The sequence below is a fragment of the Petaurus breviceps genome, unplaced genomic scaffold (assembly GCF_028583685.1).
Source record: "Petaurus breviceps papuanus isolate PSGF00001 unplaced genomic scaffold, PetGlider_PUasm1.0 156, whole genome shotgun sequence".
NCBI classification, from domain to species: domain Eukaryota; kingdom Metazoa; phylum Chordata; class Mammalia; order Diprotodontia; family Petauridae; genus Petaurus; species Petaurus breviceps.
The window spans coordinates 1,480,627-1,503,673 of NW_027185720.1; the positions used below are offsets into that span (position 1 = coordinate 1,480,627).

Consider the following 23,047-nt stretch of genomic DNA (forward strand, 5'->3'; position numbering starts at 1 on the left):
GAGAGAAACTTGCCACATGGTTTAGAGATAGAGGTAGAGTGGAAGGCAGTCCATCCTTTTATAAAGTATATTAAGTGAGTGGCTCGTTTTGGTTTAGTGACCCAACACTACTTAGATATGGAGAGATAGGAGGATATAGCAAGGAGACCCATCAAGGGACCATCTGCAATGCCAAGTCTTTTGTCACTGAACCAGCACATAAGGTCCACTGGAAAGGACCAAGATAAACATGTCACCAGTGTGCTTCAAACAGTCAATGGGCTTCTCTGATGAAGCCCCATTACACTAGAGTGCATTCACTCCTTTCCTCCACCTCTGATGATCTCTAGGTTCTTTCAAAGCACAAGTCAAGAGCCATTACCTAAATGGTAATAGCTCTTCAGTTGTATTTTGAAAGAACCTAAGGTTACCATAATATGAAGTAACACACATAAAGAAAACAAAGCAATGTGGGATGACATATAAGTGATAAGATGTTTTTAAAAAAACAGAATCAAAATAACAATAAGCATGCTAATGGTGACAATGTCACACCTTCAGTAATCAACAGTTTCTCCTTCATGAAATCACCTTGCATTTATTTATTTAATCTGTGTATATGTTGTATTACAATATAGAACATAAACTCCCTATTTCATTTGTGTCAGTATCCCCAGTGCTTGGCATAATGCCCTGAATATTTGGAGAGGGGGAAAGGGACAGAGCTGAAATTTCATTGAGAAAGGTAACTCTCAGTAAGAAAATTCCCTCTCCCAATGGAGATATTCCCCTGATTTGAAGCTTCTGGTATTAGAAAGTCGGTTAAGAAGTTAGATGATTTTCCCAGGCTACCACAAAGCCACGTGGGTCAGTGACTTCAAGCCACATTTGTCAGGCTTCAGAACCTGGCTTGTCTACCCACTTGACTCTACTTCTCACTTGCACATAAGTGTTTAATAAGATTAATAAAGATGTGTTGAGTTGAATTCTTTTAACCTCTGCTATCTTCTAATCTCTAATTTACTGAGCTCTTATGCTTGACAACAACAAAAAAAACTACATGAGGGAAAATCAATCAATGAATAAACATTTATTAACCACCTACTATGTACTAAGCGCTGTACTCAGGTGTAATTTCACACATTCATTCTTGATATTTTTTTTAAGCTTAAATAATCAGAAGAATTTACATAATTTTACTATTCACTTTTTTATAGGGATCTAGCTTGGAACAAAATTGTCACTATTCACTCCAATGCATTCTCCTCTTTGCCTTCTCTGATAAAGCTGTAAGTATTGTATTTCATTTTTCTTTTGTCGCATAATTTGGGGCCCTCTAGTCAGTAAAAATTCCAGTTGTTCCAATGGCAGCTATAACTTGTATTTCATGTAATTCAATAAGCAGGACTAGCCACAACATCTGTCCCTTCTTTCCACACTTTGCTTTAACCATCCCTCTCTCCTACAAGGGCCCTCAAAGGACACATTAGCCCTTTGAAAGGACTGTTAAAAAATGCTGAGTAATTAAGAATCGATTTTCAAAACAATCTCAAAACTCAAAACTGGTGGAATGAAATGAAATTAACATCCTATTCATTTCTAAAGTGTTTTAATTCCGTTCTGGGTTGCTTAGTGGAAAAAAATTCTTACCTTCACTCCATTTTCCTCACTTTTTTTTCTTCACAACCCCTATCTACCCTTCTGTCTTTCTTGCTTCTTTGCAAGTAGGGGTAAGTTCATTCTTTGTATTTGTTTCTTTTCTTTTTTTTTTTTTTTAAGAAATTGGGGTTAAGTAACTTGCTCAAGGTTACACGGCCAGTTATTTCTGGGTGTGGTGCTAAGTATCTGAGCCCAGATTCAATCCCAGGTCATCCAGACTCTGGGGCTGGTGCTCTTACTCACTGAGCCACCTGGCCACCCCTATTCTTTGTATTTGTATAACCAACACCTAACACAGTACTAGGCTTGCAGAAGACATTTGACAAATGTTTATTGATTGACTTTTTTCCTATCTCCTTCTCCCTCCCCCTATGGTCTGATACAAAGGAAGGATCTATTAGTCAGGAATGCAGGAGAACAAAAGCAGAATGGGGAGAACAATTCTGTGACCTCCCCCCTCACCCCCATCACCAATCACCATCACAGTCCTGGGCAGGACCAGTCTCCAACTTAAACATACAAATCCCCACCATCTTGTCTATACTTACAAGGCAAAAGAAAATGAATGTAGAACTTGTTCCTTGGATGGAATTGAAACTGTTTTCTTTTGCAATTGTAATTTTAACTGGAAAGGTCATTGGGAACTAAAGCCCAAATGGTTATATTTACTGTTGTGTACATTAAAGTATGTGGGCATAATATATAAAAAGATTCCTCAAACAGTTTCCAATTAAATGGGGCCCTACTTGGGAGAGTTTTTATTGACAAGTATAATAATCTTTAAGCTGTTTTTTAACATAAACTTTCTATGCAAGTAAAGACGAAAAAGCTAATTTCTGTTTGATGTTATGCAGGGATCTATCATCCAACCTTCTGTCGTCTTTTCCTGTGACTGGGTTACATGGTTTAACTCACTTAAAATTAACAGGAAATCATGCCTTGCAGAGTCTGATATCATCTGAAAACTTTCCAGAACTCAAGTGAGTTTGTCATTAAAACTAATAAGATGCATTTGTGTTCATGTGAAATAATAGATCCATAAGAGGAGTCCTTAAAATTCATGAGGTCATGGGTTCTTTCAGAAAAGTATTTTGTATCCTGAGTAGGGTGTTGGGAAAGGAAAGGGAGCTGACAGAGAAGCTTCCTACAGATCTTACAGAACCTAAAGGGCTCCATGAAATTTGCTTTGAACACCATCAATTAAAGCTAGAACATATAATTAAAGAAGGCATTTCATAAATTTGGGGGCAAACATTTATAATCTTTCAATTCACTTAGGTTTTCTTTTGCAAAAGGGGTTGGTGTGGCAAGCAATACCCATGATTTCATCAGTGTGAAGAGATTCTCTCCACTGATTCTGACTAGCAGCTCATCTCTAATTTAAAATTGGAGAGATTTTCCTGAAAAACTGAGAAATTAAATGACTTGCCCATGAACATATAGCCTATATGTACCAGAGGCAGAACTTTAATCATAAGTCATTCTTACTCCAAGGCCTTTCTACCCATGATATTCCTTCTATCCATTGTACCACGCTTACCTATCTCTGTTATGGACTTTTTAAAATCATATAATAGGGGCAGTTAGGTGGCGCAGTGAATAGAGCACTGGCCCTGGAGTCAGGAGGACCTGAGTTCAAATCCAGCCTCAGACACTTAACACTAACTAGCTGTGTGACCTTGGGCAAGTCACTTAACCCCAATTGTCCCTCCCCTCAAAAAAATCATATAATAAATTTAAACCTGAGTGAAAAAGGGATGCTCTTCAAAATGTTGCACACTAAATGATAATGAAGAATCCCCCTGAGAGTGCTTTATTTTATTTTGGGGGCGAGAGGCAATCGAGGTTAAATTGCTCAAGGTCACAGAGCTAGTAAGTGCCTGAGGTCAGATTTGCACTCAGGTCCTCCTGACTCCAGAGCCAGTGCTCTATCTGCTCATTGCAATGATTGCTTCCACACTGAGCCCCAGCAATCTGGAAAATCCCTGCAAAATATTTTGGTCCTCCCTTTGTAGCAGAGAAATCTGAAATTTTTCCTTTTTTTAAATAAAGTATTTGCAGTGCCATACTATAAAATTTGGGTTAATATTATGCAATACCATGCACATATTTTATGCATTTTTCTGTATTATCTGCCTTTGTGTGTCATCTGTGCCTTCTACAAAACTCCCCCAAAATTCCCATTTCATTTCTTATGCCCACCTGAGATATAACAAAGCCACGATGGGGAAAGTCATGGTGTGGGAAGGATAACTGTACATGTTTCCTTAGATGTGATGGCCTTTTTTTCTTCTTCTTTCCTCCACAGGCTGATGGAAATGCCTTATGCTTACCAGTGTTGTGCATTTGGGGCTTGTGAAAACCTCCACAAAATTTCTAATCAGTGGAATAAAGGTGACAACAGTAGTATTGATGAATTTCACAAGAAAGATGTTGGAATGCTGCATTTCCAAGGTAAGAACAGCTCCCATCCCACTCACAGAAACAACAGGGATAAAAAGAATTTTGAAAATTTGCCCAGTCCACCTCCTTGTCATCCCCCAGGTCCATACCTAAACTACAGTATTTTTTTTAATGCCTTGGGAACCTATTCTAATATTTACTCCTTGCTGTAGGGGAATTCTTCACATTTAGCTTAAATCCCTCTGGCTAAAAAGTAGCTTTGTCTTCCGTGTAGATTACAAAGAAACCTCTCATAAAAGATTCCCATAAACATTAAAAAGACCCTCTCCAGGTGGATTCTGTTTACTTTACCTTTCTTGAACATGCTTTCATCATTTGTTTTGACCGTCTGTCTCCTACCGACAGAGCTAGCCGGGAAACATTTCTGATGTCTCAGGAGTACCACAGGAACTTGCCATCTCTGTTTCTAAATCAGCTGATTAAAAAACAACCTACCTCCACTCTCCTACACAAACATGAACAGCAGGAAATGAGATAATGTCTGTAATGAAGGACCTGGTGTTCCTCGATGAAAGACATTAATTAAATTGAAGGCATCGTACCTCACACCATACTTGTGGGAACCAAGAGAAGTTGTAGGCACCAACTCCTTTTCCCTCCAACTATAACCTTGCAAGTTAGTACAAACTCAAAAATGACTGGATTTTACATTTCAAGGCCTTCGATATTACCTCGGATTCACAAGCAGTCTGTAGAATTCAGTTTGTCTGTAGGTGATTAATGTGTTAGCTCCTACAGTCATTATACCATTTTGATCATTGACCTTCTCCTCCTAACATATGGATTTCCTTTTTTCTCAGAAGGGCATCATTTGGAGAGAGAGAGTCGTCTAATTTTTAATGAATCCAACTCAAAAAATTGCAAGGCTCATTTCTGTTCTATTAATAGTACTGGGCCACTGAATTTCCAATTTTGTAAGCTATAAACCTAAGCAACAAAAATTTAAATAGTTTGCAGGGTACATTAACTCACCATAATCATACTACCCCAAAGTACTACTATATGCTACTCTGGGCACATCTGGAATTTTGTGATTGTTTCTTGGAACAAAATTTTAGTAAGGACATTGAAAAACTGGGGGAAATCCAGAGACAAGTGACCAGGATGGTAGAGCCCTTGAGATCATGCTAGGTCAGAGCCAGCTGAAGAAAATAGGCATGTTAAATTGGGAGAAAATGAGATTTGTGGAGGAGAGATGACAGCTATCTTCAAGGATTATTATGTAAAAGAGATTAGATGAGTTCTGCTTGGCATGATCCCAAAGGACAGAACTAGGAACTATGGGTGGAAATTGCAATGAGGTAAACACAGCGATTTTCATCATAAAGACAAAGAATTTTGATTGCCTCTGAAATTAGCTCCGATTTACTCTATATATGTCTCTCCCATTAGAATATGAGCTTCTTAGAGCTCAGGCCCCAGAGTCAGGAAGACCTGAGTTCGGATCAGGCCTCAGACACTTAACAGACACACACAAAAACTAACCATGTGACCTTGGGCAAGTTACTTAACCCCAATCACCCTCCAAAAAGCCAAAAAAAAAAAAAAGAATACGAGCTTCTTAATTAGAAAAGTCTGTTTTAGCCTTTCTTTGTACCCTCTAGCACTTAGCATTTAGTGCCTGGATCTTGATAAATATTTGCTGATTGTTAACTCATTCAATTCAATAAGCTCTTATGCAACATGGCTCCTGTGTTTAAAGCATTTTGCCAGCCATTGGGAAATACAAAGGAGCTTTTTTTTTTAAGGAGCTTTACATCCCAATGGAAGATATAACAAATAAATTATATAAGTAAACATAAAGTAATGGAGGAGGAAGAGAAAAATAATGAGAAGGATCAAGAAAGGTATCAATGATACTAGCTGACGTTTATTTAGTGCCTAGCCAGGCCCTGTGCTAAGCACTTCAGAATTATCTCAGTTGATCTTCACAACAACCCTGCAAGGTAAATTCTATTATTATCCCCATTTTACAGTTAAGGAAAGTGAGGCATATAGGTTAAGTGACTTGCCCAGTGACTTGATTTATGCAGCTAGTAAGTGTCTGAGACAAGCTTTGAATTCAGGTCTTCCCAGTTCTAGACCTGGCACTGTATCCACTGTACCAACTAGCTATGTCACAGGATATCTTGAGGTTAGGTGACTCGTCCAAGATCACACAGCTAAGAAGTGTCTAAGACTGGATTTGAACTGGGGTTTTCTGACTCCAGGCTCAGTGCTGCTTAGCTGCCACTCTATATCTGGATTTAGAGATGGGAAAACCTGGATCTGGATCATAACTCTGATATTTACTTATTGAGTGACCCTAGGCAAGTCATCTGATCTCTCTGAGCCTCAGTGTCCTCATCTGTAAAATGAGGGTGTTGGACTCCATGACCTTTAGGGCCCATACTAACTCTAAATCTATGACCCTATGAAGTTAAGACTAGAGAAGGAAGGAAGAAAAGAAAGAAGGAAGGAAGGGAGGGAGGGAGGAGGAAAGAGAGGGAGGGAGGAGGGAAGGGAGGGAGGGAAGGAAGAGGAAAGGGAGGGAGGGAGAAAGGACCGGAGAAAGGGAGGAAGGAGGGAAGGGAGGAAGGGAGGGAGGGAGGAGGGAAGGGAGGAAGGGAGGGAGGAGGGAAGGGAGGGAGGAAGGAAGGAAGGGAGGGAGGAAGGAAGGAAGGAAGGAAGGAAGGAAGGAAGGAAGGAAGGAAGGAAGGAAGGAAGGAAGGAAGGAAGGAAGGAAGGAAAGGAGGAAGGAAAGGAGGAAGGAAAGGAGAAAGGAAGGGAGGGAGGAGGGAAGGGAGGGAGGAGGGAAAGGAGGGAGGGAGAAAGGAAAGGAGAAAGGGAGGGAGGAGAGAAGGGAGGAAGGGAGGGAGGAGGGAAGGGAGGGAGGAAGGAAGGAAGGAAGGAAGGAAGGAAGGAAGGAAGGAAGGAAGGAAGGAAGGAAGGAAGGAAGGAAGGAAGGGAGAGAGGGAGGGAAGAAGGAAGGGAGGGAGGGAGAAAGGGAGGGAGTTAAGGAGGAGGGAAGGGAGGAAGGGGAAGGGAAGGGAAGAGGGAAGGAAGAAAGGGAGGAAGGAAGGAAGAGACAGAGAGAGAGAGTCTGGCCTTCTGGTCTCTTACCACTGATTTACTATCTAATACTAGATAATGTCATATGTATATATGACTCAAACTGCTTTTAAAAATCTGTTACTATACAAATAAAGGCAGATTGGTAGCACATTGAATAGAGAGCTGGACCAATAATGAGGAAGACCTCAGTTCAAATCCTTCCTGAGATATTCACTGGGCAAGTTACTTAATCAGTCTGCCTCAGTTTCTTCACTTGTAAAATGGGGATGATAATAATAGCTCTTACCTCCCAGGGTTGTTGTGAGGAGAAAAATGAAACAATATTTATGAAATTCTTAGATGTCTAGAAGGGACAGGGAGAAGAGTGAATAAGAGGATTCATGCCTCAACTGCCCTTGATCTTGTCCCCCAAAGAAGGGATTGCGCAATTAAACTCTCAGGAACTTCTCGCCCATGCAGATGAACGTGATTTAGAGGACTTCCTTCTTGACTTTGAAGAGGACACTAAAGCTCATCATTTAGTACAGTGTTCACCACCTCCAGGTAAGAAATTTACAGGAACTTGAACTGAAACAGTTTTCATAGGTAAGAACCACAGTTGGTCCCTAAAATTAACCTCAGAACTTCTGCTTTGGGATTTGGTCCTGGCAAGGTCATACTGTGAAGTCCGGTGACATTTTGGTGTCAATTTGTTGGGGCATCAAAATCTGGAGGTCCACTGACTCTCATCACTATTCCTCTTCTCAGACTTCATTTCCGTATTCAAATTACAGGTGTCTAACCCTTAGAACTATATTTCATTCAAGGAGATGATTTTTACATGGACATTTTTGTAAATTCAAGTAGAAAAGTATCTTTTGATACAGGTTAAGAGTGATTCAATAGCTGATCATATAAAGAGAAATGCATTTTCAAAAGATAATTGCAGTCAAACATTAAAATAGTGGTTGATGTGTGTATGTATGCACATCACTATACATAGTTATTAGGCAATAAATATTTTTAAGTCATTTAAGTTGACTTCCCAAATATCTGCTTGTCCATTAAGTAACAAATTACTGGTACTGAATACATAGGGAAAGAATATTGACAGCATTGGATTGAATTCAGGAAGACGAGATCAAATCCAGTCTCAAACTCATATTATCTCTGTGACACTGAGCAAAATCACTTTAGTTCTATCTGCCTCAGTTTCCCCTTCTGTAAAATGGGGATAATAATAGCCCCTACCTCTCAGAGTTGTTATGAGAATAAAATAAGTTAATATTCACAAAGTGCTTCTTACCTTGGAGCACTATGTAAATACTACTATTATTTTTATTCATTCCTGCGACTAAATTGGACTATTAAAAAGACAAGCATGAGGCATTTGTTTACAACATTGATGGTGATACATTAAAAAACTTTTTTGTTCCTCTGTCCTAAGCATCAAATGTTAACCTAGGTTTTACGTGCTACAGTCTTCCATGTAGCTTACTTTATATATAAAGAAACATTTGTCTGGGATGGTTAGTTCTCCAACCATCAAACCTTTTTTAAAGTATGTTTTTATTTATTTTGTAAAATTTTCCCAAATATATGTCAAAATTTTTCATTAAAACATTCATTTTTTTTTAATTTTGAGTTCTAAATTCCCCCTCTCCTTCCTCCTTGAAAAGGAAATTTTATATAAATTATATATGCATGTGAAGTCATGAAATACATATTTCCATATTGCAAAAGGAAACAGAAAAAAATAAGATTTCTTTTTAAAAAAATATGTTTCAATCGGAATTCAGAGCTCATCAATTCTCTCTCTGGAGGAAGATAGCATTTTTTATCACGAGTCCTTGGGAATTGTCTTGGATCATTTCTTCGCCAGAATAGCTAAGTCTTTCACAGTTGATCATCTTTACAATCTTGCTATTATTGTGTGCAATGCTATCCTGGTTCCGTTCACTTGACTTTGCATGAGTTCAACCATCAAACTCCTTAAAGACAGAGGTGTCAGGGCAGCTAGGTGGCACAGCGAATAGAGTACGGGCCCTGGAGTCAGGAGGATCTGAGTTCAAATCCAACCTCAGACGCTTAACACTTACTAGCCGTGTGACCTTGGGCAAGTCACTTAACCCCAATTGCCCAACCTTCTGCCCTCCAAAAAGCAAAAAACAAAATAAAACAAAGACAGAGGTGTGGTACAAGTGTAGAAGCACTAGACAAGGATTCTCATAATCTATATTGTAGTCCTGTTTCTTTACCACTGACTTATCATCTGATTTTAGGCAATATCACATGTATACATGACTTAAAATTTGAGATTTGTCTCCTTTTCTCTATCTCTCTCTTTCCATTTCAGGGCCCTTCAAACCATGTGAACATCTATTTGGTAGCTGGTTAATCCGAATCGGAGTGTGGACCATTGCGTTTTTGGCTTTCGTTTGCAATGCTTTGGTGACCTCAACAATCTTCAGATCTCCACTGTATATTTCCTCTATAAAACTTTTAATTGGATTGATAGCAGTGGTAAACACCCTAATGGGTGTCTCCAGCGGTGTCTTGGCCAGTGTCGATGCATTAACTTTTGGCAGCTTTGCTCAATATGGTGCATGGTGGGAGAGTGGAATAGGTTGCCAAATCACTGGTTTTCTGTCCATTTTTGCTTCAGAGACGTCTGTTTTCCTACTTACCCTGGCAGCCCTTGAACGTGGGTTCTCTGTAAAATGTTCTGCAAAATTTGAAACCAAAGCATCTTTTTCCAGCCTGAAAGCAATAGTTCTGCTTTGCTTTCTGTTGGCCCTGACCATTGCTACAGTTCCCCTGCTCAGTGGCAGTGAATATGGCGTGTCTCCTCTGTGCTTGCCCCTGCCTTTTGGAGAGCCCAGTACTACAAGTTACATGGTAGCCCTGGTCTTACTGAACTCCCTTTGTTTCCTTGTGATGACCATCACCTATACTAAGCTCTACTGCAGTTTGGAAAAGGGAGAACTAGAAAATATTTGGGACTGTGCAATGATGAAGCATGTGGCTCTATTACTTTTCACCAACTGCATCCTTTATTGTCCTGTGGCTTTCTTGTCCTTTAGCTCTCTGCTAAATCTCACATTCATCAGTCCTGAAGTAATTAAGTTTATTCTCTTGGTGATTGTCCCACTCCCTGCTTGTCTCAACCCCCTTCTCTATATTGTCTTCAATCCAAATTTTAGGGAAGACATGGGGAACTTCCGAAAGCAAACATTCTTGTGGAAAAGATCAAAACACCCAAGTCTGATCTCTATTAATTCGGAAGATGTGGAGAAACGATCTTGTGATTCAACCCAAGCTTTGGTCACTTTTGCCAGTGGCAGCAGCTCTTATGACCTGACATCTTGTTCAAAAGGGTCACCATCTTACCCAATGACAGAAAGTCGTCGACTTTCATCTGTGACATTTGTTCCTTGTCTCTAATGTGAGTTGCAAGACATAAAGAGGAAATGTTTACAAAATTTGCAAACCCCAAAGGGGAAGATGGGTGGTATAGTTGGTGGGATAGGGGTACAGTGTTCTTGAGAATTGTTCCATGCACCTGAGAAGTGGTATGTTAAAAAAAAAAAAGTTGAACTAGAACATTGATTTTTTTTTAAGTCTCCCCTCAACCAGTGTGGAAAAAAAAATTGCAAACCCACTGATATTGGGATCAAAAATGAGCTGTAGGCATTCATTGCATAGTGCCAATTTGGTTGTTTTTATCAACAACTGATTTTTTTTTTTACCAGTACACGACAAATAGAAGAAATAAATGCTCTTCAAGGATTCGCCACAATTTAAATCTATTTCTCCCTAAACTCATCTACAGAAAGTTTTAAAAGAAGACATTGATCCACAAAGTAGGTTCCATAAGGCCTAAAATTCTTTAAAGGGTGATTGAAGTGGGTTGGAGAAAGGAAGTTAAAAATCATCTTTATTACTAAACATAAGATATGACAGAGTTTTCTGGTTCTCTGGATTTATACACAGAGAGTTTTATTGCCCTTCCACCTTTCCTATCTATGACAGGCTTCTTCCAGATCACTAATCTACCTGGCCTCAGAATGGAGGATGTTATTAGCATGCTTACATTTGGAGGGTATTTTACACATAGTCCTATTTGCCATTTCAGGAACTAGCATCTGGTTTAAAAGCCAGTTCATCCTCCAGTATGGTAGAACTGTATGAACATTTCTAAAGCTAAATGAGCGGGGCGGCTAGGTGGCACAGTGAATAGAGCACCGACCCTGGAGTCAGGAGGACCTGAGTTCAAATGCGGCCTCAGACACTTAACACAAAGACCTTGGGCAAGTCACTTAAACCCAATTGCCCTCCAAAAAAAAAAAGCAAAAAAAAAATTAAATTAGCTCAAATTATTATCAAGGAAATAAGAGGAAGATCATTTCTGAGTGACCTCATTCATCTTTAACTCCCTGTTACCCAAATCTGGGGTTTCAGGATCAAAGTTCATTGCCGGCAATGGACATTCATAGAAATGGATTTGGGGGGCTCGGGGTGGGAGGATACTTTTGGCTAAAGACTATAGCAATCAGGTTTTTGAGTTCATAGGCATGGTAGAAAGGTGATCTACTTGTAGCAGAGACATATACTAAATCAGTCTACATGAGAATCTCAAAGCTATGGCAATAAGACAATATGAGGCTAGAGATTGAGTCCTGACCCACCTTTGGCTCCATGGAAATGTGACCCTTTTACTTAGCTTGATTTTTAGCTGCATTCCATCTGGGCTTCACTGCTTGATGTCAGTGGCATTCTCTCCCCCACTTTTCCATATTTAATACATGTGTAAAATGTTTTGAGAAGCAAAATAATAAAGCACGGGAAGTTAAAAGATTAATTCGTTTCTTTTATCAGAACGTTATTATTCCACCAGGCCTCCAAAACAAATAGCTGTTGGGTGGGTTTATTTTTATAAGCATGTTTGAAATGTTTTGATCAGATGTTTTAATTTGGAATTGAAAAAATGCATTTATGAGATTTTTTATAAGATTTGTAAATATAGAACTGTATTTATTATTACAATATGATACAATAATCATAAGGGACACAACAGTAAACCATGTACAGTTGCAGCGTACTACTTAGATATTACATTTCCTGCCCAATTATTTTCCTAAATTTATTATATGTATATAATATATGTAAATGTGTAGTGCTTGTAAATAAGTTATACTTGCTTTTCTATTGGTATAAGAAATAAAAGGAATTTGTAATAAAATGTGAGACTGAAAGCCAAGAGGATTTCAGCTTTGTCATGGACCACAAAAGCAGATGTACAGTCTCTTATTTATTGGTGTTTAAGTATGGTTGCTATGAACAGTGTTATCTCACACCAAGCCAACTGGAAACTGGAAACCCCAGAGCTGTGGGTAGTTAGGACATGACTTGTGAAATAAGTCTTTCACAGAATCAAAATTGAAATAACTTTGCCATCTCTTAGAATGTTGCTGCTGATACTGCTGTTGATGTTACTGTAGTTTAGTTATAGTTCATAAATCACTCTATCATTAGGTTATTGAAGGTCATCATTACAGGCAATAGTTGGGTTTTTGTAGCCAGGACCTTCCCAGGTCCTAAGATGCTTTAACAATGAGAGGGGCGGGGGGAAGACCCACAATTAAAAACACAAGGCTAAATGACAAATAGGACTATTAAAGACTCAACATGTTCAGCCAAAGTACTTCTGTAAATTCTTCCTTTCAAGCAGTTTCATTATGTGACCATGGTAAGGCCAAAGCATGAAGGCATATGATTCTCCAGGCCCACAGGAGGAAAAAAACACTCTGTTCTCTTTCAAATTCCTGTCAGCCAAGAAATTAAGGGATATGATGATCTCCCAGAAGCAAACAAGTCAGAAATCCCTGAGGCCCTGGTCTTCATCTATCAAGCCCAACAAACTAGCCCCTGTAGGCCACCAGCCAAAAAAAAAATCCCTCAGTAATGACTCCCCTTCCTCCTCTGATACAATAAAGCAGCTTACACCAGAGAGAAATGATGGGTTTTATGCCTAGCTTAGCATTATCACTAGGATCAGGACTTGTTTATTGAGCAGTGAACTTGCCCACCTTGTTGGTCTCATTCAGGGGACAAGCCCCATTTCATCTTGATCCTATTGACAGATACCTAAAATGATCTCAGATAACTTGGCTTGTCTTCAATGAAAACAAAGTTTCGTTTTGTTTTCACTTAGATTTATGGAATCATTGGATCTCTTGGTCCGAAATGGGCCTCTGAGGCCTTCTGGCCCAATCAGTATCTGAACAAAAGTTCCCTTTTTTTTCCCCAGAATCTCCAATTAGCTATTATCTAGACTCTCCTTGAAATTTTCCATTGATCCAATGAGTCAATCCATTCCACTTTTGGACTCCATTTTTCCTTACACTAAGAGTAACTCTGACTCACTGTAGCTTCTACCTTATTGCTAATAGTACTGCCATCCAGGGCCAGAAAGAACAAATTTAATCCCTTTTCTACATGAAAGCCCTTCAAATACTTGGAGACAGCCCTCATGTCCTCCCTCAGTCTTTGTTCTCTGTCCCTCTTAGTCTAATGACTAATGGTAAAACAACTGTCATCCTCTGTGATGTGTAGTTTCCAACAAATGCTCTAAAATGAAACATCTAAATTATGATGCTTTCATAAATGTTGGCAAATGTGTCACAAAACACAGGGGTTTTTATTAATATGGAAAAACTTGACTAGGAAAAAAAAAGCCATGTTTTAACCCAGTGTCAGTAAAATCCATGTTCAAGTTCTGTCTCTGACACTTCCTCCTCTAGACTGTATTGCAATGGAGAAATCAACCTCTCTGAGTCTCAGTTTCCTCATCTGTAAAAGGGGATAATAAATAGGCATGGCACCTGCCTTGTAAGGCTATCTCAAAGCTCAAATGTGGCAGTGTTAATTAAAGTGCTTGGCAAATTTGAAAACGCTAAATAAACTTCAATTATTTGTTATTATTGGATCATATGTTTAGGTCAAGAAGAAATCTTAGAGATCATTTCATGGAATCTCCTCGTATTACAGATTAGGCAGATAGGGCCCAGGCAGGGTAAGTGACAGCAGGAATATGGGAAACTAGGTCCTGCAACTCCAAATCCTTGCTACAGCTGGATGGGATTTGAACACAGTCCTTCCTTAACTCCAAACTCAACACCCTATTCACTACAGCTCAGTATTTTCTCCTCATGTACTTACCTTCTCTTCATCAATCAACATTGACTGAGCTTGGAAATTCTTCAACTTCCTGTCCCAATCAGCTTGCCTCTTGCCCCTCAACATGCCTATAGCAGCTGATAGGACAAATCCCAAAATAAAACACAGATTAATTTCCTTGAAAAACAAAGACTGTTTATAATTTGCAAGGAATTTTTGGCATAAATTTCTGGCACAAAACAAATATGTAAATCTTATCAAGGATAGAGCCTATAAATTAAGGAAATTCTTATAACACTTGCTCCTAAATATTCAAATACAGACTTTCAAACAAAGAATATGGAATCAGTTTATATAAGTACCCCTCCTGGTCATACTGAATTGATACCAGGTACCTTAGACTAACTGAAAACAAAGGTCTAAAATATGAGAGAGAGAGAGAGAGAGAGAGAGAGAGAGAGAGAGAGAGGGAGGGAAGGAAGGAAGGAAGGAAGGAATAGATATCTAAATTAATGAATGAATGAATTAAGAAGCAAGAAAAAAAAGAGAGCAGGTACCTTGCAAGCTCAGGAGAGAAAAAGGGGAGGTGTGTGGTGAGGACAGGCTTTCCTCAAAAAAAAAAAAGAGCTATGGAGTACCTTTAGCCTCCAGGACCCAAGAGAATGAGGGGGCTGCTTCAGGAGACATCAGAAAGGGAGAGTGAAAAAGGAAAATGAGCAAAGCTACTTTGTGAAGGGAGGAGAGGAAAACCATGGAGAAATGAAGACCCTATTGAAATCCTACTTAAGAGAGGAAAACAAGCGTGAAAGTTTTTTTGTTGCTCCAGCCCCGGGCTTATGATGCAAAGAGAAAGTGTCTGTGTGAATTTTACTCCTTGCAATTGAGCCAAGAGCTAGGTTGAAAATTAATAAAGTCCAACCAAAATAATCTTCCGATGGTAATAGCTATGGACCAGGTTCTATGCTAAGTACTTTACAATCTTTATCTCATTTGATCCTCATAACAACAGATGGGAAAACTGAGGCAGTCAGTGATTAAATGACTTGTCCAGGATCACAGCTAGTAAATGTCTGGGGTCAAATTTGAACTCAGATCTGACTTCAGACCTGGCACTCTACCCTCTGCACCACCTGGCTGCCCAGTTCCTTGAGAGTAGGGATGGTTTCATATTTTGCCCTTGTATCCTCAGTGCCTAACACAGTGTCTGAACCATAATAGTTTTTTTTTATAAATATTATTATGCTAACTAGCATTTATATAGGGTTTTGAGGTTTATAAAGCACTTTACAGACATTAACTTATTTTATTGGCGCAGCAACCCTGGGAGGCAAAGACTAAAGGACAGCAAATAGGTTAGGGCTGGATTAGTAGATATGAGAATCATCAGTATAGAGATGATCATTTAATTCATGGGAGTTAATGAGATCATTTTACAGACAAGAAAACTGAGGTACAAAAAGGGGAAGTGAATTGCTCAGACTCACACAACTGCAGCCAGACTGAAACTCCCCTCCCATCCCCTACAATGAAAAATTGAGAGAAAGAAAAAGAATCCCTTGTAACCAATGAGCATAATTAAGTTAATCAGCCAATAAACATTTAAGTGCCTACTATGTAGCAGGCACCAGGCTAAGCCCTGGGCATACAAAGAAAAACAAAAGCTAGCCCCTGCCCTGAAGGAGCTGATAATGTAGTGGGGGGACAGCAATCAGACACTATGTACAAGCAGGCCATATGCAGGATAAATGGAAAATAATCCGCAGGGAAAAGATACCAGAATTAATGGGGACTTTCCTACAGAAGGTGGGATTTTAACTGGGACTAAAAAGCCAAGGAAGCCAGAAGGCGGAGATGAGAAGGGATAGCATTCTGGCCACACTGGACAGTCAGTAAAAATGCCCAGAGTCAGGAGATGGAATGTATTATTCAAGGAACAGTAAGGAAGTCAGTGTCACTGGATTGAAAAGTACCTAGGGATGACAAAGGTGTAAGATTGGGAGTTTTTAAAACAGGATTTTACCACTTGATCCTAGGGATTCACTGGAATTTATTGACCACGAGGGATGACATGGTCAGAACCACACTGTAGGGGCAGCTAGGTGGAGAAGTGAATAGAGCACTGGCCCTAGAGTCAGGAGGACCTGAGTTCAAATCCAGCCTCAAAAACTTAACACTTACTAGTCGTGTGACCTTGGGCAAGTCACTTAACCCCAAACACCCTGCCTTCCTCCTGCCAAAAAAAAAAAGAACTGCACTTTAAGAAGATCCCTTTGACAGGTGAGTGGAGGAAGGACTGGAGTGGGCAAAGACTTGAGGCAAGGTGACCAACCAGAAGGCTATTTCAAAAGTCTAGGTGTTAGGAGATGAAGGCTGTCCCAAGGTATCAGAGAAAAGTAATATCAAAGTAGTGGTATCAGAAGGGCAACTGGGTGGTGTGGTGGATAGAGTGCAGGGCAAGGAGTCAGGAAGACCAGAGTTCAAACCCAGTCTCAGACACTTAGTAGCTGTGTGACCCTGGACAAGTCACTTAACCCTGTTTGCCTCGGCTCCCTGATTTGTAAAATGAGCTCGAGGAGGAAGTGGCAATTACTCAGTAACTTTGCCAAGAAAACCCTAAACGGGGTCATGAAGAATCAGATATGATTGAATATGAGCAGAAGAGAGAAGCAGGAGTATGTGAGAGATGTTACCAAGGTATAATTGACAAACTTTGGCAATAGATTGGATGTCAGGGTTGGGAAAGGGTAAGTGATCAACGATGACACCCAGGTTGTGAGTCTGGATGTCTAGAAGGACATTAATGCTCTCAACAGTAATAGAGAATGTAGAAAGGGGGAATAGATATCTGCACAGGGTGGGGAGGAAAGTTTTGTTTCGGATGTGTTTAAGATGTCTACTGGACATTCAGTTTGAGATGTCTAATAGACAGTTGGAGATGGGAGACTGGAGCACTTAGAAGGGCTACTGACTAAAGGCCAGCAAAGAGCTTAGTGCTGGATTAGTAGATATGAGAATCATCAGTACAGAGATGATCATTTAATTCATGGGAGTTAATGGGATCACCGTATGAAATAGTGTAGATCGAGAAGAGAAGGTGGACCATGATGAAGCTCTATGCAAAATCCGCAGTGTACGGGCATAACCTAGATGAAGCAAAATGAATCCATGCAGTGGCCATGACGAAAAATATACATCAATTTCTGCACCTTGAGGTGCAGGAAAGTAAGCGATAGGTTTATCCTTTGGAGAGATGATTGATTATTGCACTGATTAGAATTCTTAAGTCTTGTGTGGGCCAGGTAGCACAGCATGTAAGAGCACCGGCCCCAGCGTCGGGATGACCTGGGGATCAAATCTGGGCTCAGATACTTAGCACCACACCCAGAAACACCTGGCCATGTAACCTTGAGCAAGTTACTTAACCCCAATTGCTTAGGGGCGGCCAGGTGGCTCAGCGAGTGAGAGCACTGGCTCCAGTGTCGGGATGACCTGGGGATCAAATCTGGGCTCAGACACTCAGCACCACACCCAGAAATAACTGGCCGTGTAACCTTGAGCAAGTTACTTAACCTCGATTGCTTAAAAAAAAAAAGGAATTCTTAAGTCTTTCAAAGCTGTTTTTCATTACAATGCTGTTGACCTTGTATTAATTTTTCTCCTGATTCTGCTCACTTTATTCTGCATCAGTCAATACAAATCATCCCTTTTTTTTCCTTCCATTTCTTTTTTTTTCTTTTTTGGGAAGGTAGGGCAATTGGGGTTAAGTGACTTGCCCAAGGTGACACGGCTAGTTTTGTGTTAAGTGTCTGAGACCAGATTTGAACTCAAGTCCTCCTGACTCCAGGGCCAATGCTCTATTCACTTCACCACCTAGCCATCCCTCCTTCCATTTCTTATGGCACAGAAGTATTCCATTACATTAATTATCACAGTCAATTAACCATTTGCCAAGTGATGGGCATCTCTTTTCTTTTAATCCAGTTATGGTTGAATTTAACCTGCTTTTTCACTCTGATAGATAAACTTACTATAGTTTATATATGTAGTGTCCATGACATACAGAAATGTAGCACTCCTATCTTTCATGAACAGCTATGCAAAGTCTATACCTCCATAGGAAAAAAATTATTAATGGGTGAGAAATTGCTGGAAATCCACAATTAAAGAGGTAAGGGGAGATATCACTAAACAAAACCAAAATTTCATAATTAGTACTGCGATTCAAGTATCAGACTCTCAATACAGGAGATCGTCATATATTGTCATATATGTCAACCAATAAAATTTCTTCTAGAATTACAAATTTTTATAAATTTCCTAGAATTTATTGCCTGCTCTAGGTATGTTTGGATGATTGCTCACATTCCAAAGAATAAGTGAAATCAAAGACAATACAAGATAGTGTGTAACTACTGAGAGCTAGTACTCCAAAGTGTCAAAACAAACATAATTTACCCTTCTCTTTGCATATTGCTATTGTTTTAAAGTTGTAATATGTGAATTTGGATAAAAGGAATATGTGAAGAAAAAACTGATTACTCTCTCCCTTTCTCTCTCTCTCTCTCTCTCTCTCTCTCTCTCTCTCTCTCTCTCTCTTTCTCTCTCTTTCTCTCTTCGTCTTCTGTCTCTGTCTCTCTGTCTCTCTCTCTTCCCTCTCCCCACTCTCTCTCCACACTTAGAAAAGATATCTACAGCCCCTAATATGGATAGAATTATCAGAGGAACTAGGTTTTTAGAACATATGGGTGTGCAGCTAGGCTGAGAGCAGAGGCAGGGAATGAGGGAAACATTTCATGGGCTCACCTGAAAAAAGACCAGCAGAAGACAAGACGGGAAGCATTTACTGGCAGTAACCTTGACACTTTGAATAAAGTGAATTTCATGCTAAGAAAAATAAAGAATAATGTTAATCAAAGCAATGACTACCATTCAGCAGCAATCAGGGCAAAAACCTCCTACTCCTTAAAGAACTCCTTGTTTCCCAAGAATTCAAATTACCGAAAGGATCCAGGAAAACTCATCATTAAATAATTTGGGAAATGCCTCTGAATACAGCACATTTCATTATGATTTTTCTGGCCTCTCTTGGAACAGGTCAGTTTCAGGAACATTAACAACAGAGATGAAGATGTGACTTGAGCTTTGGTGTAAGTGGCCTAGTGCTTGAAAAGAAGAAACTAAGCAAAATTTTGCTCACAAAGAAAGTTTTCATAATTCAATAGCCTTAAAACTATAATTCACTAAATCTAACTTTACGATGAAATTGAAAAACAGCAGTGGTTCCGATTAGGCTGATGTTTCACATCAATCAGTCTGAGAGGTAGAGCTATCGATTTCCAGCAAAGAATGAGAAGTAAGTTCATCCTGAGGACTGAAAGCAGGGGTTAGGCCAGGGAAAGGGGATGATTTTCCAACTCTCTTGAGTCAGGTCTTCATGGTACAGCTTTATTACTTGGTTTACAATATTAGAAATTCCCAGATTAGATTACATCCATATAAAAACATAAGTGCAAAAACACATTCCAAAGTCAACTACAAATGATCTGAACAACATCCGTATCACTGTTTCCTACACACACACATACACACACACACACACACACACACAGCATGTGAATAATTCCAGATTTTTCTAGTTCAGTTCATCCAATGAACTATAAAAATGAAATAAAGCTAAGAATGAAAAATATAGAACCCAGTATATTTATTCTAGAAAATAGTTTATTTCAATTTCAAGGATTTACTTGTTTTATAACTCTGCTACATATTTACTTAAAGTCTAAGTCGCTATTCTTCAGGTGGAGGAAAAAAATGTTCAATTACCACTTATGACCAAATCTTACTAGCCCACTTAGCAGTTCATCTAATGTGATAAAACCACCATGGAAGTCAATAAGTAACCATAGGGATGTCATCCACACAGATAAACATTCTTGTGCTTTCTCTGGGTCTTTTTTTTTTTTTATCAAGAGCAGAATTAAGGGTTAGAGGGGAGCTTTGATCTTAGGTAGGACAAGTACCATTGTTTCTTATTAGCGTAACTTTCCCAATGGAAGAATGAGAATTCCTGATATGCTGTTTTGTTAGGATAATTAGAAAAAGATTGTGCAGATCTCTTTGCCCACTAGAATCTCTGGTGCCCTTCTGCTTTCAAGTCACTCATTTTTTTTTTCATCTGGAAAACTCAGTAAGATGGAAGAGTTGAAATGTTTTCCATGCTTGCCAAAAGAGCCTAATCCTGAGAACACTGGATATGGACAACAGTTGTCCTACACAGTCAACCTTTGCAATATATGAGGAATTAGTTTTGTTTGACTTATGGAGGGGCATGGGTCCAGATAAGAAAAAGATGACTATACCTTAAATAATAATAAAAATAATATCTAGCTTTGATGTAGCACTTTAAAGTTCTCAAAGCTTTACATATCTTTTTTTTTTTTTTGGAGGGAGGCAAGGCAATTGGGGTTAAGTGACTTGCCCAAGGTTACACAGATAGTTAAGTGTGTCTGCGGCTGAATTTGAACTCAGGTCCTCCTGACTCCAGGGCCAGTAATCTATTCACTGGGCCACCTAGCCACCCCAGCTTTACATATTTTAATTGAACGTCGCAAACACCCCTTTTGAGTTAAATGCTCTTATGACCATCTTCTTCAGGTCTCTCAACCATCTCTGAAGAAGATGTTACTCCTCTATACCCATAAGACTATTAAACTGTCCTCAGTCTCTTCATCTATAAAATGGCAGGGGTGGGACTAAACATTTTGAAATCGGAAGGAGTTTCCTTGCCTGGGGGCTCCCTATACCAGTGAAATTACAGGGCCAGTTCCTAGTCCTACCTACCTCACATGGATATTATAAATACACTCAGATACTCAAAAGGATTTGTGATCTCATCAATTTTTCTCCAACCAGGCAGGTCAAAAAAACACCCATGCTTACCTATCCTGCGAAACTTTCATCCGTGTCCTTCTAAAAGTTCACCAAAGTGAGTCTACCAAAAGATGAGAGGCTTTCCTGTCTTTTTTTCCCAATGAAGGGTGCCTGTGGAGCATTCAGGCCATCCACATGTTATCCCTTGCTCTTTCCATGTAAGATGATATATTATCATGGTGTCAATTTGGGTGAAGAAATCACTCGTCTAAGTTAATCAGATTCTTAAATTGACTCCTCCTTGATTTTTCCCTCTCCCTCATCTCTCTTTCCAAATTTTATCAAATTAAATGACTTGTCCAAGGTCATACAAGAGGTGGAATTTGAACCCAAGTCATCTGGCTTAAAATCCATTTCTCTTTCCATCTTACCGTACTTTGAGTTGTATTCTCCAAACCAAGGAGGATAATTTAATATCTCTTTGATGTGATGGGTCCTCACATAAATAGTCCTTACATTTCCTTCCAAGGCCTTTCATATGAAAGCTAAACATCTCCAATTTACAGAACTATAAAATGTCATCATTCATTATTAGACTTCAGAGGCCGTTTGATTTTGAATAGAAATTGGTTCTACAATATATCTGATAGATGTCCATTGCACTCTCCATGGCCTTCCCTAATCCAGAATTCTCTCTTCCTAAAGTGGCTCACCCCACTTTTGGGATGTGATCCAATTGTTAAAAAGCTTTTATATGAAGCCTAAGTCTTTCACTTGTACTCATTTCTCCTAGTTTAGTTCTCTGGGGTCCAGGAGAGCAAGTAAAAAATATAGATGTTTGGTCTTTAAATCTTCTCTTCTATAGGCTCAGCATCCCCCAGTTCCTTCACCTGAATCTCCTATTTATTAGATGTTTTCTAGTCTCTTCACTATCCTTGTTCTCCTGTACCCCTAAACCCCCACACACATATACACTAGACACACTCCAGTTTTTCATTGTCCTTCCTAAAATATGTCCATCAGAACAATAATCTAAATGACATCTGACCAAGACAGAGTATAGCGGGTACTTAATTTGCTAACTTGTTTTTGAATAGACCTTTTTAAAACAAAAAGACTTTTTTGTGGTCCTTAACATTTTTTCACAAACTTCAACTCCTAATAGAAAAAAGCTTAGACTTAGATTCAAGAGAAGCCTAGATTCCTATCCTGAGACAGATACTTACTACGGTAGGTGTATGAGTGAACTTGGACGAACCATAAGTAAGACAGCAAACCCAGCACATTTCCCTGAGGCATCAGAACGTAAAGGGCTATGCTTTATACCCCTGGCATATGTAGGCTCCGTATGTCTTGTTCCTTTTCTGCCCCACCTTCCTTTATATCTACAGTATAACTTCCCTTAATCATCCCCCTGTATGAGGGTATAAAGCATAAGGCCATTGCCAGTAAATACACTGAGCCCATGCTCCAAACATACCGATCCAAACACCCCCAACTCCCACCCGCACAGTCCTATCACAATAATATCCTCTCCTGGGACCCAGTGGCATGTAAGCCCCCATTAGGTCATTTTGCTGGAATTTGGAAGGGAAAGAGACTGATTATCTAGACTGGGAATCACTTATGCTCATTGCCACTTTTCCAAAATGCCTGCCTTTGGATTATTTAATTGTTCTCCTTACACTTTGTCACAGGGAGATTAGGGACCCAAGGAGTTGAAGCTCCAATTACCCTATCCTGCCATTTTTGAAGTAGCTCCAATAAGAATCAGGAAACATGTTCCAAATGAATATTCAGTATGAGTTTATTCAATTAACTGTCTTGCAGTTAGCAATGCTTGCTCTGTGCCTAAACCTCTGCC

General features: G+C 39.4%; 1 protein-coding gene across 2 annotated transcripts in view; it reads left to right on the forward strand.

The window, feature by feature from the left end:
* The window catches only part of LGR5 (leucine rich repeat containing G protein-coupled receptor 5), a 200,349-nt gene extending 187,924 nt beyond the window's left edge, over positions 1–12,425 (forward strand). For both annotated transcript variants that reach the window (XM_069081932.1, XM_069081931.1), the window contains 5 exons: positions 1,197–1,268; positions 2,493–2,618; positions 3,947–4,092; positions 7,615–7,698; positions 9,491–12,425. In XM_069081932.1, the coding sequence (XP_068938033.1) occupies positions 1,197–1,268; positions 2,493–2,618; positions 3,947–4,092; positions 7,615–7,698; positions 9,491–10,578 (1,516 nt within the window). In that variant the 3' untranslated portion in view covers positions 10,579–12,425. The remainder of the gene's footprint in view (positions 1–1,196; positions 1,269–2,492; positions 2,619–3,946; positions 4,093–7,614; positions 7,699–9,490) is intronic.
* The last annotated feature ends 10,622 nt before the right edge of the window (positions 12,426–23,047 follow it).